This window comes from Rattus norvegicus, chromosome 1 (genome assembly GCF_021556685.1).
Source record: "Rattus norvegicus strain SHRSP/BbbUtx chromosome 1, alternate assembly SHRSP_T2T, whole genome shotgun sequence".
Lineage (NCBI taxonomy): Eukaryota > Metazoa > Chordata > Mammalia > Rodentia > Muridae > Rattus > Rattus norvegicus.
In genome coordinates, this window is record NC_141534.1 from 91,450,701 (window position 1) to 91,476,694 (window position 25,994).

The 25,994-nt window shown below is 50.5% G+C and overlaps 2 protein-coding genes across 5 annotated transcripts; one reads left to right on the forward strand and one right to left on the reverse strand.

The window, feature by feature from the left end:
- Window positions 1-1,711: 1,711 nt before the first annotated feature.
- Window positions 1,712-3,840, reverse strand: Zfp575 (zinc finger protein 575). Of its 2 annotated transcripts, none has more exons than NM_001107489.1 (4): window positions 3,652-3,819; window positions 3,352-3,455; window positions 2,922-3,085; window positions 1,712-2,413 (listed from the first exon to the last, which is right to left on the reverse strand). In NM_001107489.1, exons 3-4 carry the CDS (start codon window positions 2,995-2,997, stop codon window positions 1,770-1,772), a joined length of 720 nt encoding a protein of 239 aa, NP_001100959.1. In that variant the 5' UTR covers window positions 2,998-3,085; window positions 3,352-3,455; window positions 3,652-3,819; the 3' UTR covers window positions 1,712-1,769. The 2 variants fall into 2 exon arrangements, with proteins under 2 accessions (NP_001100959.1, XP_087411090.1); XM_087554964.1 differs by having other exon boundaries at window positions 1,715-2,413; window positions 3,721-3,840.
- Window positions 3,841-10,732: 6,892 nt separating this feature from the next.
- Window positions 10,733-25,783, forward strand: Ethe1 (ETHE1, persulfide dioxygenase). 3 transcript variants are annotated; one of them, NM_001106234.1, is made up of 7 exons: window positions 10,733-10,865; window positions 11,278-11,422; window positions 11,767-11,915; window positions 22,925-23,054; window positions 24,399-24,488; window positions 24,880-24,996; window positions 25,581-25,783. In NM_001106234.1, exons 1-7 carry the CDS (start codon window positions 10,785-10,787, stop codon window positions 25,631-25,633), a joined length of 765 nt encoding a protein of 254 aa, NP_001099704.1. In that variant the 5' UTR covers window positions 10,733-10,784; the 3' UTR covers window positions 25,634-25,783. The 3 variants fall into 3 exon arrangements, 1 of the variants encoding a protein (NP_001099704.1); XR_015683096.1 differs by lacking the exons at window positions 22,925-23,054; window positions 24,399-24,488; window positions 24,880-24,996; window positions 25,581-25,783 and adding an exon at window positions 18,986-19,255 and having other exon boundaries at window positions 10,762-10,865; window positions 11,767-14,168; XR_015683097.1 differs by lacking the exons at window positions 22,925-23,054; window positions 24,399-24,488; window positions 24,880-24,996; window positions 25,581-25,783 and adding an exon at window positions 18,999-19,255 and having other exon boundaries at window positions 10,762-10,865; window positions 11,767-14,088.
- The last annotated feature ends 211 nt before the right edge of the window (window positions 25,784-25,994 follow it).

A 25,994-nucleotide genomic window follows, 5' to 3' on the forward strand; every position in this document is an offset into this window, starting at 1 on the left:
CCCTGGGCCCCTCGTGGTGGAGAAAGACAACTGATTCTTGTAAGTTGTCTGGCTCCTTCCTTACAGGAAAATTTTGCCATTCCAGGTGACAGGCAGGAACTGGCATATGTGTGACAAGCCCAGGACTGTGATCTTTTGAGATCATAGATGTTACCATGTCTAGAAAGGCGCTTGCCAAGCCTCTTACACTTGTTCTTGCAAACAGACCTGGCATGTGCGTTGATAGTATAATTTATTTGTAGACAAGGCTTCACACGATAGCCCTGCCTGGCCTGGAACTTTCTGTGCAGACCAGACTGGCCTTGAACTTTTGCAGTCCTCCAGCCTCTGCCTCCTGAGTGCTGGAACTACAGGTGTGTGCTACCACTCCCTGCCTGGTTTTGTCATTTATCCCATTTATTTAGTGTGTGTATGGGTATACCTGTCACACGTACTCCCTGCTCTTGGGAGGCAGAAGCAAGCAGGTGTCTGTGAAACTGAGGCAGCCTGGTCTACACAGTGAATTCCAAAGCTACATAGTAAAACCCTGTCTTAAAAAAGAAAAGATAAACAGATAGCCAAAGGGGGAAAGGGGTGTATTCACTGGGGCTTAACAGATGGCTGTGATTAAGAGCACTTGTTGCTTGTGCAGAGAGGCTGGGCTCTGGTCCTAGGACATACATAGAGACTCACAACTAGCCCTACTTTTCCAGGGGATCTGACAGGCACCAGGCACAAATATGGCGCATATCCTAAATGCAGAGAAAACACTCAGATACACATAAATCCAAAAAGGAAAGAAATAAATCCAAAGTGTATGTACCTGGATATGTAATGCTTGGCTAGCATGCACAAATCCCTCCGAACCATGAATGTTCAAGGGTAGCCCGGAGACAGGAGACCCTGTCACAAAGCAAACATCCCACAAACTCAAAAGTGCCTTCAGAGAAGGCACCTGAGTCCCCAGGAACCACAAACCTCATCCAAGGTTCCCAAGAGATTCAGAGACACTTGAGTCTTGAGCTCTCCGGTATGTGCGCCCTCTGTTCTGTCCCTGTCACCTCCTGTGGCCACCTTCTGCGCTAACAGCTCCATGTACACACACACAACACTGGCCTCTTTCCTATGGCCACCCATTCCTCTCTGTTCACTGGCCCCTGGCGGTAGGCATGTGATGGGCTGCTCCCAATGTGGCCACCCCACAGTGCTGTGGTGGACATCCCTCATGCCTTTGTCACTGGCTTCACTGTGCAGGGTAAAACTGCATCAAGTAAGGCTGTGCTGTAAACGCCAGATGGCCAAGGCAGAGGCACCGAGTTAAACTTTCATGTGCCTCACCACCAAAGATGGCAGCCGACTTTTTACCTTTGCCTCGAGTGTGTGTGTGTGTGTGTGTGTGTGTGTGTGTGTGTGTGTGTGTGTGTCAGAGAGGGGGGGCGGAGGTGGGGGAGAGAACAGGCCTAGCCAGTGTCACCACAACCCCCACAACTCCAGGCCCAAGGTTTGACCCCAGCGCCAATCAGATGCCACCTACCTCTGGGCATGAACAGAAGTCCTCAACCTTCTAAATCAGATTCCAGTAGAGACAATAATCCCAAGCCACCCCGGGTACATAACTAGAACATAGGATTTGGAAGGCTGCCAGGAGAAGACAAGGTCCAGGCCAGCTTGGGCTACATGTATCAAGACCCTGCCATTCTCCCGGTTAGAGGAAAGTCCACACATACAGCAGGGCTTAGAAATTCCAGGTCTTTATTGGCAGGAGATGGAGGCAGAGAGGGCAAGTGAGCTCACTCCCTCTCTCCTTGGCTCTCCGGCTGGTGGTGGCTGCGTTGGTGAACCAGCAGGAGGCGTCTCTGGCCAAAGGCCTGGTTGCAACTGGAGCATCGGTGGCGGCCAGTGGTCTGGCTGCTGGGCGCAGTTGGGGGGTCGTGGCACAGGCGGTGGGCCGCCAGTTTGGAGGGAAACGAGAACGCTTTGGGGCAGTGCGGGCAAGGGTAGGGGCGGGCGTCGGTGGCGTGGTGAGTGTGGCGGTGGGCCGCCAATTTGGACGGGTAGCAGAAGGACTTGGGGCAATCGGGGCACGGGTAGGGACGGGCGGGCGCGTGGGTCCAGAGATGCGCCGCCAGCTTGGAGCGGTGGCCGAAGGCCTTGGGGCAGTGTGGGCAGGAGTGTGGGCGAGCTCCGCTATGCGTGAGGCGGTGCGCAGCCAGCTTGGAGGGGTATGAGAAGGCCTTGGGACAATCGGGGCACGGGTGTGGGCGGGTGCCGCCGTGCGCTAGCCGGTGTGTGGCCAGCTTGGATGGGTACGAGAAGGCCTTCGGGCAGTCTGGGCAGCGGTGTGGGCGCTGGGGAGGGGGCCTCCGGCGGGGCCCGGAGGGCACACTCCCAGATACAGCGGGCTGGCTGGGCCTCGGCAGGTCCTGGTGGGAGACTGGGGGACAGGAGAACTGGTGGGCTTCTAGAAACAGACACACTTTGTGTACAGGTCAGGCTCCCCCTCCCTTCAACACTGTCTAAAGCAGGGCCTCACTATGTAACCTTGGCTGGCCTGGAACATTCTCTGTAGGCCCCAAACTCACAGAGATTGCCCCTGCCTCTACCTCCTGAGTGCTAGGACTAAAGGCGTGCGCCACCACACCGGGCCCTGCCATCTCTTAATACTAGAGGGGTATCTCAAAGTGTCTGAGAAGGCACATGTCACACTGGTGTCCCATTAAGGGACATTTCTGCTTGCCCTCTGACCCCACGTTCTATGAGCGCCTCACAGAGTTGCCAAGCCAGTCCCGAAAGCTTCTAAAGTGTCCATTTCCAGCACTACCCATAACCCCCCACAATCTGCTGAGAGTGGTGGTTGTGGTGGCCCCAAATGATCATAAGGTTGGTTTTCCTCCGCGGTCGTCCTGGGGAATGATCCCTATGAGAACCTGGGCTGCTCTCACCTTTGGTCTCCGGGTCCTGAGAAGTGGGATTAGGTTCTGAGACCCTGGCCTCGGACTTCACGCTTCCACCCAGCATCTTGCTGGCAAAGGAACCAAGGGGCAGCAGGGCAAGGGGCGAGGATGGCGCCAGAGGTTAACACGTTCATGGAGACAGGGGTGGAGACCTAAAATCAAAAGATCAATCACACACTAGGAGGGGAATATGAAAATAAACCCAAGAATTAACCTTTTCATTGGGTGGGGCTATCTCAGAGTGGGCGGGGCCGCTAAATCTGGGGTGGGCGGGGCTATACAAAAAGATCACAGTGGCCTGGCCACCCAAGCCCAGGAGCCGGTCTTTGAGCGCAGTGGGCGTGCCCTTGGCCTCACCGTCCCAGAAATGCTTTGGGTACAGTGAGTGGGAGAGATTCTAGTAGAAACGGAGGCTTACCCTGTCTTTAGTCTCAGCCTACTGATGCTGTGTCCACCCTGTCCTTCTGGTCGCTAAATCGCATCTCTGGCATAGAATTGGGGAGCTCGGAGGATTAGGGAAACCTGGAGAAAAAGACGAAAGGAAGGTGTGGTGTATAGAACGATCTAGGGACTTTCACTGAAGGGAGTCCGAAATGTCTGGCATCGCATGCACTCCTCAAAAACCAGGGCACCGGGACCCATATGTACCCTTCACGGTGGGATCCTGGCGTCCAGCCCCCAAGCCATCTCCAGGAGACCAGGACCCAGCCCTTCTCACCTGCAGGGCGGTCCCTCCCGGGGGTGGGGCTCCGGAACCCTCCCGTCTCAGTTAAGCCTCAGGAGCTACCTTGTAGCCCTCCGACCTGCACTCCCAGCGGGCGCTGGGACGTCGCTGGAGGAGAGAAGAGCGGGAAGGAGCTTGCCGAGCCTTGGGGCCCAGCTTCACTTCCATCCCCTCCTCCCATCCGGGGCTGGAGGGGGCGTCGGCACGCATGCGCACTCTCGGCCAGCAAGAGGCTGCAAAGGGGGAAGATGTGGAAGGAGGGGGTGGCAGAAGCACCCAGCTGGCACGTTAATGAGCAAGCGCGAAGCTTCCGGCCTAAGGACCCTAGGAAAGTGCACATCTGGAAGGATGTGGTCAACAGGAGTGTGTGCACATCCCTCCTTTTTTCTTCTTCTTCCTGTGATAGGGTCTCAAGAAGCCCAGACTAGCATCAAACTCCCTACATAGTAGAGAATGGCCTTGAACTGGTGATCCTCACGCCTTCACCTCCCAAGTGCTGTGCTGAGACAGACTGCACAGCCCCATCCCTTGTCCCTCCCCCGCATTCCCATTCCCGCCTTTTTAAAATGTCTGTTGCTATTTTCCTTCAAACGTTAATTACCTTTATTTATTTGTCATTTGTGGGTGTATTTGAGTGTGGACAACTTGTGGACTCTTGTGGACTCAGTTCTCACGGTCCACCATGTGGGTTCCAGGGATCGAACTCAAATCTTCAGGCTTGGTTGCAGCCGCCTTTTAACTACTGAGGTGTCTCTTTGGCCCTGTATTGAGAATTCCATGTATGGTCTGAGTTCAGCCTTTGGGAGCAATTCAAACAGCTCCAGTCGATTTGATTCTGCTCCTCTAAGCATTTACAGAAAGTCTGGCTATTTCTTCAAGAAAGGGCAAGGGGCAATACTCGATGATACCCAAAGGCATTTGCATAGTTCTTTAGCCACCCTTCACCGACATCCGCCACTTGGTGGCCAGAGCCTGAGACCACACCTAGCACCTGTGCTACCTGCCACTCCTCCCTAGGTGGTCTAGGAGTGCCAGGCCAAGGGTGACATTGAGTGCTTGGCCTATTTCCAGGCAGTGACTGTGCAGTTTCCTGCCCAGCACTGGTATGACTGTGAAGTGCTCATAAAAGTCCTCCTCACTCAGGCGGATAATCCACAAAGTCTGGCCAGCTCTGGGAGCCGCAGGAGTTATTTGGTGGGGCCAAGTAACTGGTTTGCACCGGACTCTGCCACTTTCTAGTCTTCTGAGCATGAATAAGTCACTTCACAGTTCCGGGCCTCAGGGTCTTCATGTATATTAAACAGTCAATGGAAACTGCTTACAAATTGCTAGTGTTCCCGAAGTGTTGTTTTTTGTTTTTTTGTTTTTGTTTTTGTTTTGTTTTGTTTTGAGGCAGGGTCTTCCTACTTAGCTCCGGTTGTCCTGGAACTCGCTCTGTAGAGTGGGCTGGCTTCAAATACACAGAGATCTGCCTGCCTCTGCCCCTCCAGTGCTTGAATCAGAGGTGTGCACCACCAAGCCCTGCCCCAGTTACTGCCGTTAAGCACTGAGCTCTCTCTCCAGACCCTTGACCACGATTTAAAAAATTACACTGAGTGTGGTGGCCCACGCCTTTAATCCAGCACTCAGGGGGTAGAGTTCGAACTCAGATCTCTGAGTTTGAGGCCAGCCTGGTCTATAGAGGGAGTTCCAGGATAGCCAGGGCTACACAGAGAAACCCTGACTTAGAGAATATATATTGTATATATACATATACATTGATATTTATATTTATATGTGCATCTGTGGTATCATATTTAGAGGTGAGAGGACAACTTGTGGGAGTTACCTCTTCCCATTGGTGAGTCCTAGGGATTGACCAAGTACTCAGACTTGGAGGCAAGCCTTACTCACTGAGGCGCCTTGCAGGCTCAATATTTTCTTTTTTCTTTTTTCTTTTTTACCAGGCATTAAATTAAGCCCAGTGGGGTTAAATTGTCTTGGGAAGAGCAGGTGAGCTGTTTCCCTTTTAAAGAAGGGAAGGACCATGCTGTATATAGAGGACATCCCCACCAAATGTTCCCTTCCCCAGAGTTTGGCTGGCCTTCTGCTTCTTGTGCCTGCTGTGGCCAGTCCTACCTCAGGGCCTTTGCACTCTCTATTCTCCCTTTCCCCAGGAGACTTCTTTCATTTCTTTGCTTACCTGATTCCCTTTCCAAAAGTCTCAGCTCAGAGATCACCATGGCAGGAGGGTTCCTGGTAACTCTCCCCTTTACGCTTTTCTCCTCTCTGCTCCTCCCACTGTCTTCTAGAATATTCTTTGTTCAGATGAACAGCTTACTAATTGTCTCCTGGGGAAGAATACCTGCCTAGAATCACCCAGTGAGGGGCTGGGGGCGTGGCTCAGTGGTAGAGCCCCTGCCTAGAATCCCCCAGTGCTGTGCTGAGGGAGGGCTGTGGGTCAGGTAGAGCTTAGCCGGGCATTTATCTGGAGTGTAGCAGGCCAGGAATTCCCTATGAGGGAAAGTCTTGCTAAAACACTAGGGAAGGGAGGCCCCACAAGTATGGGTCCTTGTTTCCCTCCTCTTTCTCTCTCCCCAACCCTCCTGGCTTCCATAAACCTAGTATCTCCTGATTGTACCTCTCTGCAGTGGGCCCGGTGGCTCTCCTCTGGGTCCAAGTTTCTTCAAGCATGGGCCAGGCAGGCAAGGGACTCCATGAGTATGCAGAAGGATGGAACAATGCCGTCTCCTTTTTCTCTTGGGCCATGTCTTTTTCCCTCTCTCTTTCTCCGTACTACTTCCCTCTTGTTCTCCTGTGTTCATCCATCTCTTCCCGTCTTCTGCATCGAGTGTGTTACCTTTCTGAGAGAGTCTCAGTCTGCAACCCAGGCTGGCCGCAAAATCATGGCAGAGCTGGGCACGACAGCCCGTGTCTTTAATCCTAGAACTCGGGAAGCAGAGAGAAGTAAATCTCTGTGAGTTCGAAGCCAACCTTGTCTACACAGCAAGTTACAGGACAGCGAGAGCTACACAGAGAACTGTCTCAAAAGAAAAGACAAGCAACTAGAATAACTTTTATGCTCATCCAGCCTTAGCCTCCCAGTCGCTTCATAGGCGTCAGTCAGCCGCATCTGAATTCTCAGTCTTTGCAGACGTGAACCTGCGTCTCTATTTCATCGTTAGACATGCCTGGCCGTTCCTCTGTTCTTTCATGTGTCTCTTTGTGGCCATCTGGCTTCCTACCTCCTGTCCCACTCAAGTTTCGAGTATAGCCATATCTCTGGGCCTCTTTCATGATAAAGACCTCCAGGGATGCTGATGTGTGTGTGCAGGCAACATGGAAATGTGTGGATGTCAAGAGCCAGCTGTGAAACGGTTCTCACCTTCTGCTGTGTATGGAGCCACTCCAAGGTTCCAACCTTGCGCTTTATTGACTTGAAGCTTGGAAGAGAAGGACCAGGGCGGAACCCCTGGCTAGTTCCCCAGAGTGAAGAATGAGGTCTTGGAAAGTGTAGCTTCTATGTAACTTTTTCTTTTGTGAAACGGTCCAGGGTCAAAGCAAAGGAGGCTGTGTGAAGGGTTTAACAGTGTGGGCCCAAAAGAAACAAGTAACTGTCTGTGCTGCCTAGCGGCATATGGAAGAAATGCTGGCCACCAGGCTCAGTATCACAAGTACTGGGGCTCCTCTCAGCTCTTCTCACTTCTCCCCTACCCTAAGCGTCTCTGGCTCTCAGTCTTCCCCCTTTGCCCACACTCTTCATCTTCCTCTCTTAGCTAACATCGCAGACTCCTACCCTGGATCCACTCTGCTGTCTGTGTTCAGTCAGCCTCTTTCTCTCCCTGTTAGGAACTCTTCCAGATGCCTCTGGCTGTTCTCTCCCTCATATCTACAATAAAAAACCCTCCTCTCAGCCATACCTCAGAGCAGTCATGTACTTAGTTTATACGAACAGGTCTTGTTGTGAGTCACCCTGGAGGCAGGGTTTGCCTGGTGAGAGCTCCAGGCTTCAGAGGGAGGTGGACTGTGGTTGCGGGACTCAGAACCTCAGCGCCCAGATTGAGCCCCAGGGCTGCGTCCCTATGACCGTGTGCAATGCAACTTGGTCCACTGGAATGGAGGGTTTGGGTTTTCCGCCCTTGTGCTGGGGATGTGAACCAGGGCTTTATGCAAATTACACGGGCTGTAAGGCTAAGCCACACCCTTCACCCTTAGCCTAGGAGTGCCCCCACTATCGATAGGATTCCGAGAGTGAAATGTTGATAGTCTGTGTGCTAAGATAATGTAGTTTACCAGCTCTGACTGTCTTTGTTTTTGAGACAGTTTGGTGGGTAGGAGTGTTGGCTAGTTTTATGCCAACTTGACACAATTTAGAGTTATCACAGAAGGGAAAAGCCTCCAGAAGGTCAAGCTGTAGGCAAGACTGAAGGACATTTTTTTTTTAAATTCATGTTCTTTGCTGTTTGCCTGCATGCATGTCTGTGTGAAAGCGTTGGAGCCTATGGAACTAGAGTTACAGACCATTGTGAACAGCCATGAGGGTGCTGCAAAATTAAACTGGGTTCCTCTGCAAGGGCAGACAGTGCTCTTAAAACCACCGAGCCATATCTCCAGTCTCAGGGCATTTTCTTAGTTAATGATTGATGTGGAAAGGCCCAGACCACTGTGAGTGAGGCCACCTCTGGGCAGGTGGTCCATGGTTCTGTAAGAAAGCAGGCTGAGTAAGGCATAGGGCACAAGCCAGTAACCAGCACCCTCCATGGCCTCCGCATCAGCTCCTGCCTCCAGGTTCCTGCCCTGCTTGAGTTCCTGTCCTGACTTCCTTCAAAAAGGAACAGTGATGTGGAAGTGTAGACCAAATAAACCCTTTCCTTCCCAAGTTGCTTTGGTCAAGGAGTTTCATTGCAGCGAGAGTAACCTCGATAGGACAGTAGGACTAACTAATATACTGCAGGCTTGCTCTAACTTGTAGCCAACCTCTTGCCTGAGTCTCCTGAGTGCTGGGATCATAAGGACGCATGCATCTCAACACCCAGCATCCCAATACCCATGCATCCCAATACCCATGCATCCCAACACCCAGCATCTCAACAACCATGCATCCTGACATCCATGCATTCCAACACTCACACATCCCAATATCCATGTATCCCAACACTCATGCATCCCAACACCCAGCATCCAACACCCATGTATCCCAATACCCAGCATCTCAATACCCATGCATCCTGACATCCATGCATATCAACACCCATGCATTCCAACACTCACACACACATCCCAACATCCATGTATCCCAATACCCATGCATCCCAACACCCAGCATACCAACTCCCATGTATCCTGAAACCCATGCATCATGACACCTATGCATTCCAACACTCACACATCCCAACACTCATGCATCCCAACACTCATGCATCCCAAAATCCATGTATCCTGACACTCATGCATCTCAACACCCAGCATCCTGACACCCATGCATCCTGACACACATGCATCCCAACACCCATGCATCCTGACACCCATGCATCCCAACACCCATGCATCCCGACATACCTAGCTTCTGCATCCTTGACAGAAGTGATCTGTAAAGTTTTTAGAGTCTTTAACCCCCCAAAGATGACAAATGACGCTCACACTGAATTCCCAACATATAACATGAAGCATGTGTGTGTGTGTGTAAACAGATTCTATGAAAGGGTTCATCCTAGGGAAAGAAACAAAACAAAAAACTCAAACAAACAAAATCAAAGACAAAATCATTAAGTCAGGTGTGGTACTACACACCTGTAATGTCAACATTTGGGAAGTGAAGGTGTGTGTGTGTGTGTGTGTGTGTGAGTGGTGTATATATGGTGCATGTGTACGTGTGTGTGTGTATGTATGTGTGGAGTTGTGTGTGTGTATGTGGTGTGTGTGTATGGTGTGTATGTATGTGTGGGGGTTGTGTGTCTATATGTGTGAGGTGTGTGTGTGTGTGTGTGCACCTATGCACACAAGTAGTTCCAGGTCATTATAAAGTACAGAGGAATTTGAATCCAGCCTAGGCTACAAAGTCTAAAAACACAACAATGAGAGAGGGAGGGGAAGAGGGAGAGGAAGAGGAAGAGAGCTCACAAACAACAAAAGGAGAAAGAAGAAAAAAAACAAAAGAAAAATAACTATTTCTGATAAAGGGGCTTAAATAACCCTTGTGAGGGGCTAACAGAAGGCTCTGTTGCTAAGCAACCATTGCTGGCAAGTTTTGTCGGTTCCTGGAATTCATGTAAAAGTAGAAGGTGGAAACGGACTCTACAAAGTTAAACTGCACATATATGTCCCTTCAAAAAAGAACACGCACACACACACACACACACACACACACACACACACACACGAACTGGAGAGCATGTACTGCTTTTTTGTAGGGGACCCAGGTTCTGTTCCCAGCACCGACACGGGAGTACACACCCTCCTGTAATTCAGCTCCAGAGGAACCAATGCCTTGGACTTGCACTGTCACGTGCTCTCGTCTGCACACCCGATTCAGACACAATTAAAAATAGTACAAAGAACATCTCAAATATTTATTGTTGTTGTGTTCTCCTTGGAAGACTTAGGCAGGATAGCCACGATTCTATGGCCAGCCTGGGCTATATGATAAGATCCTGTCTCAGCGGGGCATAGTGTGTGCACAGCCTTTAATCTCAGCACTAAAGAGGCAGCGTCTGAGTTAGAGACCACCCTGGTCTACAGGACGATTTCCAGGACAGCCATAGCTTTGTGGTGAGAATTTGTGTCAGATATTTATCCAACAGTTCCTCAAAATACTAGTGATCTTGAATTTCATTTTTTTTCCCTTTCACAGGATGACTAGCCGAACACGTGTTTTCCTGGAAAACGTCCTCTGGCTCTAAATGTCTGGGGGCGTTCTACTTCTCTCTTTGGTTTCTACAGCAGTATTTCCGAATGCCTTGAGTCTCTGGTCCCTTTCCTGCTGGCTTCAAGGTCTCCCCGCAACCCTTGCTCGCAGTCTTCCTGGGTCGTGTGAACTGCGGTTCCTTTAAGGCAGGCCCCGCCCCGGCCCGCCCTCCCGGGTCAGCCCCGGTGCGTAGGACTCTGGCGGGGCCGGCTGCTGGGCTCAGTGTGGAGTGGGCTCTGGCACCATGGCGAGCACGGCCGTCAGAGTCGCCGGGCGGCGGCTGAGCCAGCAAAGCGCATCCGGAGCGCCGGTCCTCCTGCGTCAGGTGTGGAGAGGCGAACTGACCTGACTGAGCCCGGGGCGGAGGGAGGGGCAGGAATCCTCTGTCCTTTAAAGGAGATCTTTAAAGGAGTGTCCTTCATGCCTGGCTGTTGGAAATAGAGTCCCGACCCTTTAACAGGGAGTAGTCAGGGGACCCTGGGCGTGGGGTCGGGGTCTGGAGTCCATTACCAGAGAAGCGCGGGGTTCTTGACTTGGGGCTTGTTTGAAGATGGAGTTTCTCGATTCTGCTGGAGGGATCTGGGGAACACTCTGATTCCTTGGGCAAAGAGGGTTGGGACTGTAGCTTCAGTATTCTAGGAAGATGCTGGGGGAGAGGCCTGGATTCCTGTGTCCCCCTACCCCCAAACGTTGGAGTCAGGTCCGGGAACTCTCTCTGGTGTCTCACCCCCTCGCAGATGTTTGAGCCCAAGAGCTGCACCTACACCTACCTGCTGGGTGACCGGGACTCCCGAGAGGCCATCCTGATCGACCCTGTTCTGGAGACAGCGCACCGGGATGCTCAGCTGATTAAGGAGCTGGGGCTGAAGCTGCTCTATGCGGGTTAGTCCAGGACCAAACTTGGGCGTGAGAGAGGCGGGGCCACTGAGAAAGCGCTCTAGGAAAACAGGAACCTGGACGCCTGAGTCTGGGGGAGGAGGGCTGGACTCTGGATGAGGGAGGACTAGACCCTATGGTCTCTGGGCCTGAACGAGGAAGATTGGGGTCTGGATCCCTGAGTCTGGGGAGGAAGATTGGGCCTAGACTCCTGGGCCTAGGGGAAGAGGGCTGGAGTCCAGACCTCAGAGTCTGAGGGAGGAAGCCTAGGTAGGGTCTGCCTCCTTGAGTCTGAAGGCTGAATACTGTGGGCTGAAATCATTCTGTTTCTATGCCCTCTTCTCTCCTAGTGAACACCCACTGCCATGCTGATCACATCACGGGCTCAGGGGTTCTCCGATCCCTCCTCCCGGGCTGTCAGTCCGTCATCTCTCGCCTCAGCGGAGCTCAGGCTGATTTGCATATCGGGGAAGGTGATTCCATCCCCTTTGGACGCTTTGTGAGTTGGGTGTTGGGTCTTAGAGAAAAATGGTGTTGACCCGGGTTCCTTAGAGTTGGAAGAGAAGAGGGTACTGGGGGAATAGGCTGCTGGGCCCTGTGGAAGAAGGGTTGGTGATTTAGCCTCAGATTCCTCAGCTCTGTTCTCTGTGGGCAGCATCATAAACCCAGGTGGAGCGCCAGGGCAGGAGGCTGTAGGCAGGCGTGGCTCTGGCCGATCCCCCTAAGTCAACAGTGATGGCGGGTTCTTGCCTGGCCATTTCCATAAAATTTGCCCTGGGTTGGGCATCCTGAGTCTAGAGCTGAGGGAGGCACCTAGCCCTTTGGTAAGAAAGGAACACCCTATTGTTTAGCAACAGGTCAGGGTGAGTCTACTGAGGTCCCGGGGACTACCAGTTAAGGTGACATTTACTGGCATGGTGGTATACATTCGGGGTTAACCGTGTATTTGTGGGTTCTTCCTTAAATGTTGGCCTTGGAGCCTCGTCACCCTAGCCACAACCCCATTGCCTCACCCAGGAGAGGGGTGAAGGTTCTTCCTCCTCCTCTCTCTCTGCTACAGGCTTAATCAGCAGGTTTCTAGCCAGCTTTGCAACCCAGGGTGCTCTGGACAGAGGTTGGGGGAGTTCTACCTAGAGGGAGGAAAACAGGTCATCAGAATTATCCAAGCTGTCGTCTGGCTGATGTAGGGGACAGAAAGACTGGTGACCGAGTGAGGTCCCCCGCCTCTCTTGTTGGTCTTTTGGAGCGGGACAGTTTATTTGGAGGTGGTTAGCAGACAGGAGGGCTGTGTGCCGAGTTGAGCGGGTGTAGCTGCTGTTAGGAGACTTTGATTTCAATCCTGTAAATATTTAGAAGTGGATGAGGGACACAGCTCGTCTGTGTCAGCCCTACTGGTTAGAGAGTAACAAGAGTTTCTGGATTGGAGGGGGAGTGTGAGAGGTTGGAAGGACGTGGGCTCGTGTGAACAGGGGCCCTCAGCCCAGTGCTTCTCAACCTTCCTAGTGCTGTGACCTTTAATACAGTTCCTCACGTTGTGGTGACACCCACCCCCAAACCATAAAACTGTTTTCATTGCTACTTCATAACTAATTTTGTTACAGCTATGAATCCTAATGGAAATATCTGTATTTTCTGATGGTCTCAGGGGACCCCTATAAAAGGCTTGTTCAACCCTCAAAGAAATTCTGACCCACAGGTTGAGGACCACTGTAGTAGGGACTAGCTGGTTAGCTTAGCAGTTACGGCCAGTTGCTGTTCTTCCAGAAGACCCAAGTTGGGTTCCCAGGCTGCTCACAATGGACTGTACCATCAACTCCAGGATGGCCAGACGTCCTGACTGGCCTCTGCTAGCACACGCATGCATTTTCACAGATACACACTCAGATACACATAAATAAATGACTGCTTAAAATCTTAAAAACAAGCTGGTCACATAGGCACCCACCTTGAACCCCAGCTCCAGGAGGCAGATGCTAAGACAGGTGGATCTCTGTGAGTTCGAGGCTAGCCTGGTCTACATAGAGAGTTCCGGGATAGCCAGGGCTACACAGTGAGAATAAAATCTTAAAACAGAAACAACAAGGAGCCTTAAAATGGGCATGATGTCATTGTAGTGCCTGGGAGGTAGAGAGGGAGATCAGGTGTTCAAGGTCACCCTCAGCTTTACATCAAGTGTCAGGTCAATCAAGGCTTTATCAAGGTTACGTGTGACCCTGTACCAAACAGTTAAAAGAAGGAAAGCTGGCACGTTTGTTCACGCTTTTTCATCCAGACAGAGTCAGGGGGGTTCAGGGCCAGCCTGGTCTATGCGAGATCCCTCTCAAAACAGAAGAAAACAAGACTGTAAGTGAACAGGAGGCCCTTCTCCATGCACAGTGATGGTTCCTTCAGTGGGCGTGTGGAAGGGCATAGCTGTACTTGGCCTCCATGTTTATCTTTTCTTTACTGCGTCTTACTGCAGTAATAATTCGAATACCATATGATCCGTGGTGTGTTCCTAGAATGCTGTCTCCATCGTTTCATTACCTGACTAGTCATCACCCTTGGCCTCCTTCCTTCTTCCCTCCCAGCCTTAGGTAAATCTCTTTTTCCTTTTTATATAGTGCTGTGTAGCCCAGGCTGGCTGTGAGCCCATCATTCCCCTGCCTCAACCTTCCATTGGTAGTGTGCCTGTACTGAAGCACCAGTCGTGAGGTCACATTCTTCCCCAGGACTGGGGATAAAACCTATAATCAGATTCATGCTAGGCAAGGCCTCTACTGGGGGATTCTAGGCAGGGGCTCTACCACTGAGCCACGCCCCCAGCCCCTCACTGGGGATTCTAGGCAGGGGCTCTACCACTGAGCCACGCCCCCAGCCCCTCACTGGGGGATTCTAGGCAAGTGCTCTACCACTGAGCCACGCCCCCAGCCCCTCACTGGGGGATTCTAGGCAGGGGCTCTACCACTGAGCCACGCCCCCAGCCCCTCACTGGGGGATTCTAGGCAGGGGCTCTACCACTGAGCCACGCCCCCAGCCCCTCCCTGGGGGATTCTAGGCAGGGGCTCTACCACTGAGCCACGCTCCCAGCCCCTTACTGGGGGATTCTAGGCAGGGCCTTGAACTTCTGATCCTTTAGCTCCAGCCTCCCTAGTAGCTGACAGTGCAGATCTATATGCCACTATGGTTAGTCTTTAAGTCACTCTTTTTTTTATTGTATGTATGTATACTGTAGCTGTCTTCAGACACACCAGAAGAGGGCATCAGATCCCATTACAGATGGCTGTGAGCCACCATGTGGTTGCTGGGAATTGAACTCAGGACCTCTGGAAGAGCAGTCAGTGCTCTTAACCACTGAGACATCTCTCCAGCTTTAAGTCACTTTTATTTACTTTTATTGTCCTTTCTGTCTGTCTGGATTTGCCTGTCTGCACTTTTCACAGAAATGGGAGCATACGGCCTGCAATCTTTGGCTGACTTCCTCCGTGAGCCGTCGGGTCCACCCGGATCCCAGCCCCCATTGCTATTTCATTTCCCTCCATTGCTTAACAACATCCTGGAGTGTGATGGGCGGGCCTAGCGTGTTTCACCCCTTCATTCATGAGTTGATAGGCGTTTGAGTGGCTTCCACCTTGGGACTGCTGTGGACGTTCTTGCACAGGTCTTTGTGAACAGTTACAGTCCTACTGTCCCTCTGGATGTCCCAGTACTCCACAGCGGTGTCAGCGCCTCTTAGTGTCACTGTGTGTTAGTGTGACTCTGTCTTTGTGTGAATTATTTACACATCTTAAGGGTCTGCTTTTCCTCACTCTTGGGCTTCCTGCCCTCTTTATAAGTCAAATTAGAGTCAGGCGGTGGTACACAGCTTTAATTTGAGCATTTAGTGGGCAGAGACAGGCAGATCGCTATGAGTTTGAGGCCAGCCTAGGCTAAGAGAGTGGGTTCCAGGGCAGCCAGGACTACACAGAGAAACCTTGTCTCAAAAAACAAAAACAAAACCAGAGGGGAAAGTTGAATTTTAGCAGGGAGTGATGCCATAGCTTATAGTCCCAGCACTTGGGAGGTGGAGGCAGGAGGATCCGGATTTCTGGGTCATTCTTGGCTAATAATGAACTCAAAGCCAACCTGGGCTGAACTCCCACAAATTGTCCTTTGACCGCCACAGTTGGGGTAAGGCATGCACATCCCTTCACAATATTAATAAATAAAATGCACCAAAAACATTAGAAATAGGACAGGGGACAACTTTACCCCCTCCACACGCACACTTTTTTTTTTTTTCCGGAGCTGGGGACCGAACCCGGGGCCTTGCACTTGCTAGGCAAGCGCTCTACCACTGAGCTAAATGCCCAACCCACACTTTTTTTTTTAATAGTGTTTCACCCTTTAGTTTAGGTGACCAATTCATGAACTGGAGTTGATTTATTTATGTATGTGAATACACTGTAGCTCTCTTCAGACACACCAGAAGAGGGCATCGGATCCCGCTTGTGAGCCACCATGTGGTTGCTGGGATTTGAACTCAGGACCTCTGGGAGAGCAGTCAGTGCTCTAACCACTGAGCCATCTCTCCAGCTCTCAGCTCTCCTCTTTTTTTTTTTTTTTAAATTTATTTAATACTTAATAATAATTCTTTGGTTTCCGGGCAAACATCCCCCTCCCCCCTCAGCTCTCCTCTTGCAGGGTGAAAATACTTGGCACGAATGGAGCAGTAGAAGCCTGGCTGTGAGCTCCCGAGCTCCTAAGATGTGAGTTTCACAGTGTTCCACCCCCTGGCGTGGACTTGGTGCTCCTGCAACTCACAGAGATCCTCCTGTCTCAGCCTCCTAGGGCTGTGCTAACACACCTGGCTAAAATCCCCGCCCCACTTCCTCTTCTAACGTGGTGTCACTCAGAGCAGGCTGGCTTTGGGTGTGCCATATTGCTGAGGAGGACCTTGAATTCCTGATCTAATCCACCTGCTTTCGCCTCCGCAGGGCGGGGTCACAGGTGTACACACCCACGGTCCATGGCAGCCAAGAGAAAATGTAAACATGCTCGAAGTATAGGGCTTAAAACGAGGTGGTAGGTCAGACTTGGACTCCTTGCCAGTTTTGCCGACCCCTGATGTGAGCCCACAGTTGACTTATTCATGCTCCTTTGGATGGCTGTCCTCGGTTTTCACAACTGTAAAGGATGTTGGTGTTGATATTCTTGTTAGTACAAGTCCCTTGGCAGAAGTTGATCTCAGTTCCTAGGAATTGCATTGCTGAGTCACAGCAAGGACATTCCTTTAACCTTAGCAAACTTGCTCTTGCATTGCTGGGGATGGAACCCAGGACCCTGAACATGCTAGGTATGCTCCCTACCACTGAGCCACGCCCCCAGCCCCTCACTGGGGGATTCTAGGCAGGGGCTCTACCACTGAGCCACACCCCCAGCCCCTCACTGGGGGATTCTAAGCAAGCATTGTACATCTGATCTACATCCCTGTTTCTCCTTTTTTGTTGTTGTGTTCATTAGGCCTTTTATTCTGTTTTGTTTTGTTTTTTGCTTTTTCAAGACAGGGTTTTTCTGTGTAGTCCTGGCTCCCTTGGAGCTCTATACATAGGCCAGGCTGGCTTTGAACTCAGAGATCCGCTTGTATCTGACTCTCAAGTGCTAGGATTAAAGGCACGCACCTTTCATTAGCCTTTTTCAGTTAAAAATTACAGGATTTGTTATGTCTATGTGCAGGGTGCATGTATTGAGGACAGACAGCTTTTGGGACGGACTGTTTTTCCTTTCTTTCACAGGACTGAACTCAGATTATAGGTCTTGACAGCAAGCACCTTTACCTGCTGAGCCATCCTGCCAGCCCCCCCCCCCACCTCTCTTTCTCAGAGTTTTTATTTATTTTTTTAATGCGTTTGCGTGTTTTGCCTGCATATATGCAGTACATGAGCCTGGTGCCTGCGGGGGCCGGAAGAGAGTATGGGGTCCTCTGGAACTGGAATTATGGACAGGTGTAAGCCTTCATGTGGGTGCTGAGAACCGGACTTGGTCTCATGCAGGGACACTTAACCGCAGATCTATCTGAAATAACTTTTCCTTCACAAAATAAAGGAAAGGTTTTAGCTGATGGATGACAGTGGGGAAAAATGAGATTTGTGTTTTAAGCTCCCAAGACGTAAGACCAGCAGAGGGCGCCAACACCACCTAGGGCTTGAGATTGGAGGAAGGAGCCAGAGGACCTGGAGCCAGGAGCTTGCTGACCACTAGGTGGCGGTGCAGGCCACGCGAGCTGCGAGGCCTCCTAGGAGTCTGGGAAAGGAGGCTGTGGGTGGAGATAGTGTCCTGTGTTTTATGCCTCCCGGAAAGAAAGAGGCATTGTTGATGGAAAGATGGGTCAGGCCGCCCCTGGCCAGCTGTTGCTAGGCCGGCAGGAGGCTTCCGGAATATTCTGCAGCTGAGACGATTCATCAGTCAGCAAGCTTCACAAACAGGGGAGGCTGTCTTTTTTTTTTCCCCCATGGAACTAGGGTCTCTGAGTCTCTGAGTGCTCTACCACGGATCTAGGTCCTCAGCCTTATTATTACATAATAAATGCACCATATTGCTTAAAAAGAAAAAAGAAAAGAAACATGATCTCACATTCCGGGCGGGGGGCGGGGGGGAAGCCTGGTTTACAGAATGAGTTCCAAGACAGCCAGGGATACTCAGAGAAACTGTCTTAAAATAAAAACGAAAAAGCAACATATACATTTATGTATGCTTGCTTTGCCTGTATGTATTTGCAACATGTGTGTACCCCGCGTTACAGATGGTTGTGAGCCATCCTGTGGGGATTGGAAATGGAGTGTGGTCCTCTGTGAGAACAGTATTTGAGCTTAACAGCTGAACATCTCTCCAGTCCCTCCCTACGTTTACTGTGAAGCATCAAAGGTGTGCTGAGGTCTTTTTCTAAGTACTTTGTATACATGAAGCAGTTTAATCCTCATAGCATATGGTGGGGCTGGGGACAATACTTATCTATATTTTGCAAATAAGCAGATAGGCCAAAGGGCAGACAGATCTGAGATTAGGACCAAGGTTATCTGCTTCCAGCAATTTCCTTTTGTTTATAACTATTTCGATCTATTTACATAAAATTCTAGAGCAGGTCAGTTACAAAGCAATCGGTAGTAATAGGAAGCAAGCCAGAACTTGTCTGGGGACAGGGTGGAGGAAGGATACTTGAAAGGGGTACGAAGAAACTCTGGGAAGTGATAGGAACGTTTGTCATCTGATGGTCTTGATGGTCGTGGGAGCATCTTAAAAGACGCAAAGGGCCTGAAATCCCAGCTCTGGGCACTGAGGCAAACTCAAGACCTGTCTAGACAGTTACTGAGCAGTTTGGGGGCTATCTGGTTGCATGAGACCCTGTAAAAAGGAAACAATACAAGCTAAAGAGGGCTGAGAACCCAGCTTGGTGCCAGAGCTCCTACCTCAAGTTCTCCGGTGAGAGGATGAGGTGTGTCTAAGTGACAGAGACACCTAGAGTTCTCCAGTGAAGGACTGGGGCGTGGCTCAGTGGTAGAGCCCCTGCCTAGAATCCCCCAGGGAGGGGCTAGGGGCATGGCTCAGTGGTAGAGCCCCTGCCTAGAATTCTCAATGTTTGACATTTAATTACCAGGACCTATCTCTCTGCACACAGTAGTTGGAGAGAATGAATAACTATCCGCATGAGAGAGTCCCTCAATACTTACTGACAATAACCCTGCCAGAACTTTTCAAAGTGTTTCAGTGTGTGGTGAAAGGAGGGAAGCCTCTGAGTGCTTTCTATGAGACTGTCGTAATTCTGACAGAGCTGCTCATGAAGTATTATTAACTGGATCCCAGCAGCCCTGCAGCCCACAGGGTTTCCAGATTTCAAAAAGGTTTTGTACATTTATTTCGTGTGTGTGTGTGTGTGTGTGTGTGTGTGTGTGTGCTTGTAGAGGGATGGCGAGCACATGCTACAACTCCTGTGTGGAGATCACAGGACAACTCATAGGAGTTGGTTTCCCTCTACCATGTGTGGTCCTGAGATCAAACTCAGGTCGTCAGGCTTAGCAGCAAGCCCCTTTACTTACTCAGCCATCCTGCTGGCCCTCCCTTGTAGACTTTTATGCTTATTTTTAATTTTCAGAAGTTATTTTATCCTGTTTTATTCAGAAACAAGCTCGTATAGCCCAGGCTGGCTCAAAAGTCACCACACAGTAAGGATGATGTGATTCCTCCTTTTCCTCAGTTCATGGACCAAGATGGGCTGGTTTTCCCAACCCTTATTTCCATGTCCCTCCATGTTGAGGTCTTTGGCTGTTAGTTTTCTGTCACTGAGACAAAACACTATGATAAACACCATTTCAAAGTATTTATTTTATTTTAATTGTGCGTGTATACATGTGACTGTGTGTCTTTAGTGTATGTGAGAAAGTGTTTGTGTGTGTGTGTGCATGTGAGTTTCAGCATGTAAGTGTGAATGTGTATTTGTGTGTATGTGAGAGCGTTTGTAGGTGTGTTTAGTGTATCTGCTTATTATGTGTGTGTATTGGTGTGTGTGAGTGTATTTCTTTGTGTGTATATGTATGTTTGAGTGTGTAAGCATTGTTGGAGTGTGTATTTGTGCATACACGAGTGTGTGTTTTTTGTGTGTGTGTCTGTGTGTGAGTCTGTGTTTAGTGTATGTAAGAGTGTGTTTCTTCATGTGTGTTTGAGTGTGCATTTGTGTGTATGCGAGAGTGTGTGTTTGTGTGTATGAGTCTATATGTGAGCATGTGTGAGTGTGTGTGAGGGTGTGATTCTTTTTTTTTTAAATATTTATTATGTAATTATATATGAGTACACTGTAGCTGTCCTCAGACACACCAGAAGAGGGCATCAGATCTCATTACAGATGGTTGTGAGCCACCATGTTGTTGCTGAGATTTGAACTCAGGACCTCTGGAAGAGCAGTCAGTGCTCCTAACCACTGAGCCATCTCTCCAGCCCCAAGAGTGTGATTCTTATGTGTGTATGTTTGAGTGTGCAAGTGTGTGTGTGTGTGTGTGTGTGTGTGTGTGTGTGTGGTGTATGTACTGGGATGTACAGGAGTTCGGTTGCCCTTGGAGACCAGAAGAGGGTGTGAGACCTCCTGGAACTCGAGTTGTAGGTGGTTGTAAGCTGACTGACATGGGTCCTTGCGAGAGTGGTGAGTGCGTCCATCTCTTCATCCATTTCTCCAGCTCCAGCCATAAACAAAGGAGAGAGGTGGGCCGCTGAGATGGCTCGGTAGCTGGGGGTGCTTGCTGCTCAGACGGATGGCTAGAGTTTAACCTTGGGATTCACAGGGGCAACCTGCAGAGAACCAACTGCAGCAGGTCGTCATCTGACCAACACTCACAAGCCTCGGCATACAACGTGCACACACACATGCCTGTGTGCACACACACAGTAAATAAAATGTAATTTTAACCGATTTTTAGAAGAAGAAAGGTTTATTCTGCCTCATTTCCAAGTTCCAGTCTATGAAGAACTTGGTCATGAACCTGTGTTGTGGCAGGACATCATGACACGGAGTTTGTGCCAGGCAGCGAGGAAGAGAACTGGTCAGGGCTTCGTGCTCAGGGAGTCTCCGCTCCATGCTCCAGCCAGAGTGACTGCTCAGCCTTTTGTCACTGTGATGGGCTGAGACCCTTGGAAACCATTAGCCACAATAACTGTCTCCTCCTGTCTCAGTTAGGGTCTTACTGTTGTGAACAGACACCATGACCAAGGCAACTCTTATAAAGGACAACATTTAACTGTGGCTGGCTTACAGGTTCAGAGGTTCAGTCCATTACCATCAAGGCAGGAGCATGGCAGTGTCCAGGCAGGCATGGTGCAGGAGGAGCTGAGAGTTCTACATCTTCATCTGGAGGCTGCTAGTGGAAGACTGGTTTCCAGGCAGCTAGGGTGAGGGTCACGGTGACACACCTACTCTGACAAGGCCACACCTCTTAATAGTGCCACTCCCAGGGCCAAACCTGCACAGACCATCACACCTCCCATTGCAGAGATGCGGGTGGCAGATGCCTGTAATTCCAGCACTGAGGCGGGAAGATCTGTGTATTCAAGGACAGCCTGGACTACATGGGAAGATCTTGTCTCAGAACACCACCACCAAAATCAAAACTATACACCAATTATACATTTATTATTATTTACCATACATTTTACTATTACATAATAATAATACTATATCACATAATGCTATGAGTTACTATATATTACTAGAGATTATTATTTACTATACATTTGTTAGTAACTTTTTTTCTTTTCTTTTTTTTTTTTTCAGAGCTGGGGACCAAACCCAGGGCCTTGCGCTTGTTAGGCAAGCGCTCTACCACTGAGCTAAATCCCCAACACCAGTAACTTTTTATTTTATCAAGATCTTCACTTTTTTATTTGAGTCAGGGTCTCACTCTGTAGCTCAGGGAGCCTGGAACTTTGCAGTTTAGACCAGTTTCAAGATTGCAATCCTTCTGCCTCAGCTTTTTTAGCACTGGGATTGCAGGCACAAGTTACCATGCCTAGCACAAAGATCACGCTGTAGCAGTGGCTTTGTAACTTGTATTTTGCCCCCCACTGGATCTTAAACCTTTTTTGGGGGAGGTATCAATAAGTATTTTTGAAATAGTATTAAGCTTCTTTCCAACAGTATAGCTTAATTTTTATTACGTTTATTTATTTGTATGTGACATACCATGACGCACATGTGAAGGTCAGTGGATAATTGGAGGAGCCCTCCTGGGGATAGAACTCAGGCCCTCAGCCTTGGCAGCAAGCCCTTTACCTACCGAGTCATTCGCCTGTGGTGCTGAGGGGCCAAACCAGAGTCTGTGTGTGCACAGCCTGAAGAGCTATTCCCCCAGCTTGGTGTTTATTTTTCTATTTTCTTGTTGAGATGCAAACGTTCTTTGTGCATGATTCTGGTTACCAATGTGTGTCTCTGGCTATTTGGCTCCCTTTTCTTTGGAAGCCATTTGTGGTTTTTTTGTTTGTTTGTTTTGCTCCTCAGAATGTTAGGCTGGGCTGGGGATATGGCTCCGTTAGCTGCTAAAACACTTGGACAGCATACACAAAGCCCTAGATTCCATCCCTAGCATGGGATAAACCAAGCCTGGTGGAGCAGGCCCATAACTACAGAGCTTGGGGGTGAAGGCAGGAGGATTGGAAGTTTAAGGTCATTGATTTAATAGTAAGCGTGAGTTTACGCTGGATACAAGAGACTCTGTCTCAAAGAGAGGGAAGAAAAGAAGGAAGAAAAGAAGGAAAGACGGAAAGAAGATTTCAATTTGATACTCCCACCCCCCAAGACAGGTCTTGTCTTATGGCACAGGCTAGCCCTTCAGTCTGAGTTCTCCCGCCTGAGCCTGTATTTGATGTATTTGCACTATGTCCAGCCCTCAGATTATCTTTAAGCAAGACGCTCTCTGTATTTCTTTTTCCAGTTGTGTCCCTCAGGTGGATGGGCTTTTGGGGACCCGTGAGGCTTGCTGGTGACTGTCTCTATACACTGCATCCTGACAGGCTTTGGAGACTCGGGCCAGCCCTGGCCACACCCCAGGCTGTGTCACCTTTGTCCTGAATGACCAGAGCATGGCTTTCACTGGAGATGCCCTACTGATCCGAGGGTGTGGACGAACAGACTTCCAACAAGGTGACCCGTTTCTTTATCCAGCCCAAGATCTCCATGTAATGGTATATGTGAGACTGTTAATAGGCAGCCACGTGATGGGTTGACAGCTGTGTGTGTTCAAGGCTAGCCCAGTCTACATAGTGAATTCCCGGGTAGTCAGGGCTCAAAAGGAAGAGAGAGAGAGAGAGAGAGAGAGAGAGAGAGAGAGAGAGAGAGAGGTGGAGGGAAGGGAGAGGGGGGAAGGGAGAGAGAGAGAAAGGAAGATAGAAAGGAAGACAGAAAGGAAAGGAAGAAAGAAAGAAAGAAAGAAAGAAAGAAAGAGCCACAAGAATGAATGAATGTGTAGCTGGCACCGTGTAGCTTAGTGGGTAGAGGGTTCATCTAGCATTCAAGAAGCCCAGGCCTCAGTCCTCATACTTCCTTGGGTGGGCATAACTGAACCATGCCTTTAATCCAGCTCAGGAGGTAAAGGCAGGAGGATCAGGAGCGCGCGAGCGCGCACACACACACACACACACACACACACACGCACGAGTGTACATGAAGGTTGTTACTGTACATTGCTTGATCGTTAGGGGGCAGTGTAACTCGGGGCTTGGGTTTAGACAGCACTTAGATTGATTGAAGTGTTCCTCCTAATCTCCCCCTTTCACCTATCCATATGAACCAAGGACTCAGAAATTCTTTATGTGTGCTCAAGTTGTGTATGTGCACATGCATGTGCCTGGGGGTGTGGTGGGAGGCCAGCAGTGCACGTCAGGTACCTTTCTCTGTGCGCTTTCCCTGGTTTGGACATGGTCTCAAAAAAGCCTGGTCCGGGGCTGCCAGCCAGCCAGCCTCCGTTGTCCTGCCTCTGCTGCTTACGGTGCAGGGCTTACAGGAGCACAGGCCACACCCAGCCACTGGTGCTAGGGATCTGAACTCAGTCCCCAGACTTGCACAGCAAACACTTTTACTCCCTAAGTATTCCTTTAGCCCCAGGACTCAGAACTTCTTATCCAAATCCTGGCTTCTCCTTCTCCTGCTCCTCATGTCTTGAGTCTTACCCCTAGCCCACCTTCCTGGCCTAGAGCCCTTCCTTCACCTCCCCAGCCCTTCCTTCACCGTCACAACCCTTGATACTTCAGGCTCTCAGCTAGTCCTTATTGAATCACAAATTACCCAAATGAACTTCTTACCATTCCCAGGGCTTTGTACATGTTGTCCCACCTCCTACAATGCCCTTCCCCTTCCGTGTCTCCACAGGAGATGAGAGAGAGAGGGTTTAGCCATATACCTCCGTCCTTCCCTCCTTCTCTGGGAAAGGGAGTCAGGGAGCTCCTCTTGTCTCTTTGATCCGCTGACCTGTACGCTTTCTTTCCTCAGGTTGCGCGAAGACTTTGTACCACTCAGTGCACGAGAAGATCTTCACACTTCCAGGCAACTGTCTAATCTACCCTGCTCATGATTACCACGGTGAGGGCTTGCCCGAGGCCATGACAGGCTGCTATCACTTAACACAGGGAACATTCTCTCTGCCTGTCATTCTCACAAGGCACGGAGGCTACAGAACCCAGAAATTCCTGTGGCTGAAAAGATTATGTGCTTGGGCGTGCTGTGTGGATGTAGAAACAAGAAGACACATCTGCAGGGCATAGGTTTTTCTGGGACGTCCCCAGAGATGCCCAGGCAACTGTGAGAACTACATTTCCCATAATGCCCAGAGAGAAGGGACCGGTTTTTAGGGACCGCTCAGGAAAGTCCCAGTCGAGGGAGACAACCCCAAGGCTTCCTGGGAAATGTAGTTTTAATTGCCCAAGTCAATGGGCCCCTAAGTTACTTTCCTTCCCCTCCCCTTTGGGGACAGGGCTCACAGTTTCTACTGTGGAGGAGGAACGGACTCTGAACCCACGGCTCACTCTCAGCTGTGAGGAGTTTATCAAGGTCATGGACAACCTGAACTTGCCCAAGCCACATCAGATAGGTGAGTTACCCAGGGTCCGGACCCTGGGGTCTGAGGAAAACTGGTTGGGGTATGAATCTGTGAACCTTAGAGAGGAGGGGTCTTAACTTCTTGATTTGAGAGGAGAGCTAGGTCCTGGAGCCCTGGGTCTGAGGGAGGAGGACTGGGTCCTGGAGCCCTGGGTCTGAGGGAGGAGGGCTGGGGCCTGGAGTCCTGGGTCTGAGGGAGGAGGACTGGGGCCTGGAGCCCTGGGTCTGAGGGAGGAGGGCTGGGTCCTGGAGCCCTGGGTCTGAGGGAGGAGGGCTGGGGCCTGGAGTCCTGGGTCTGAGGGAGGAGGGCTGGGGCCTGGACCTTAGGTCTGAGGGAGGAGGGCTGGGGCCTGGAGCCCTGGGTCTGAGGGAGGAGGACTGGGTCCTGGACCCCTGGGTCTGAGGGAGGAGGGCTGGGGCCTGGAGCCCTGGATCTGAGGGAGGAGGGCTGGGGCCTGAAGCCCTGGGTCTGAGGGAGGAGAACTTCGGGACAAAACTATCCTCCCTCATAAGAGCCCTGGGCATTTCTAGGTGTCCGTGGGACACGAGGTGTCATTTGAGGTTTCTTCTTTTCAGACATTGCCGTTCCTGCAAATATGCGCTGTGGGGTCCAGACTCCACCTTCCTGATTCATCCCAGCCAGCTGCTCACATCCGTTAAGAAGGCACTAGGTGGGGTGAGGGGAGGGGTGTCACCCCAGGGCCTCTCTCCTCTCCTACCCCTACTCTCACCAGCTACTTCAGCTTCTTAAATAAAGTTTACTTTGATTTTGCCATGAGTCTGGGCTCTGCTTGCTGTCTTGGGGGAAGGAATTATGTTTCCAGATGAACGTCGAGACTCAGCCCTGGTCCCTCAAAAAGCCAGGGGTAGCCATTGGTAGACCGCTCACCTGGCATGTATAAAGTCCTGCGTTCCACCCTCTGTTCTGCATAAAGCCGGCATGGAGGGGTGAGCCTGTAACCCCTGCACTTGCCAGCTGGAGGCAGGAGG

What these genes read in the sequence shown, in the direction of transcription:
- Zfp575 (NM_001107489.1), bottom strand. Translation starts at nt 2,997, where the DNA reads ATGCTGGGTGGAAGCGTGAAGTCCGAGGCCAGGGTCTCAGAACCTAAT. An exon ending in TCAGGACCCGGAGACCAAAG is followed by an intron (nt 2,414 to 2,921) that starts GTGAGAGCAGCC and finishes CCTGTCCCCCAG; the next exon opens with TCTCCCACCAGGACCTGCCG.
- Ethe1 (NM_001106234.1), top strand. Translation starts at nt 10,785, where the DNA reads ATGGCGAGCACGGCCGTCAGAGTCGCCGGGCGGCGGCTGAGCCAGCAA. An exon ending in GCTGAAGCTGCTCTATGCGG is followed by an intron (nt 11,423 to 11,766) that starts GTTAGTCCAGGA and finishes CTTCTCTCCTAG; the next exon opens with TGAACACCCACTGCCATGCT. An exon ending in CCATCCCCTTTGGACGCTTT is followed by an intron (nt 11,916 to 22,924) that starts GTGAGTTGGGTG and finishes GCATCCTGACAG; the next exon opens with GCTTTGGAGACTCGGGCCAG.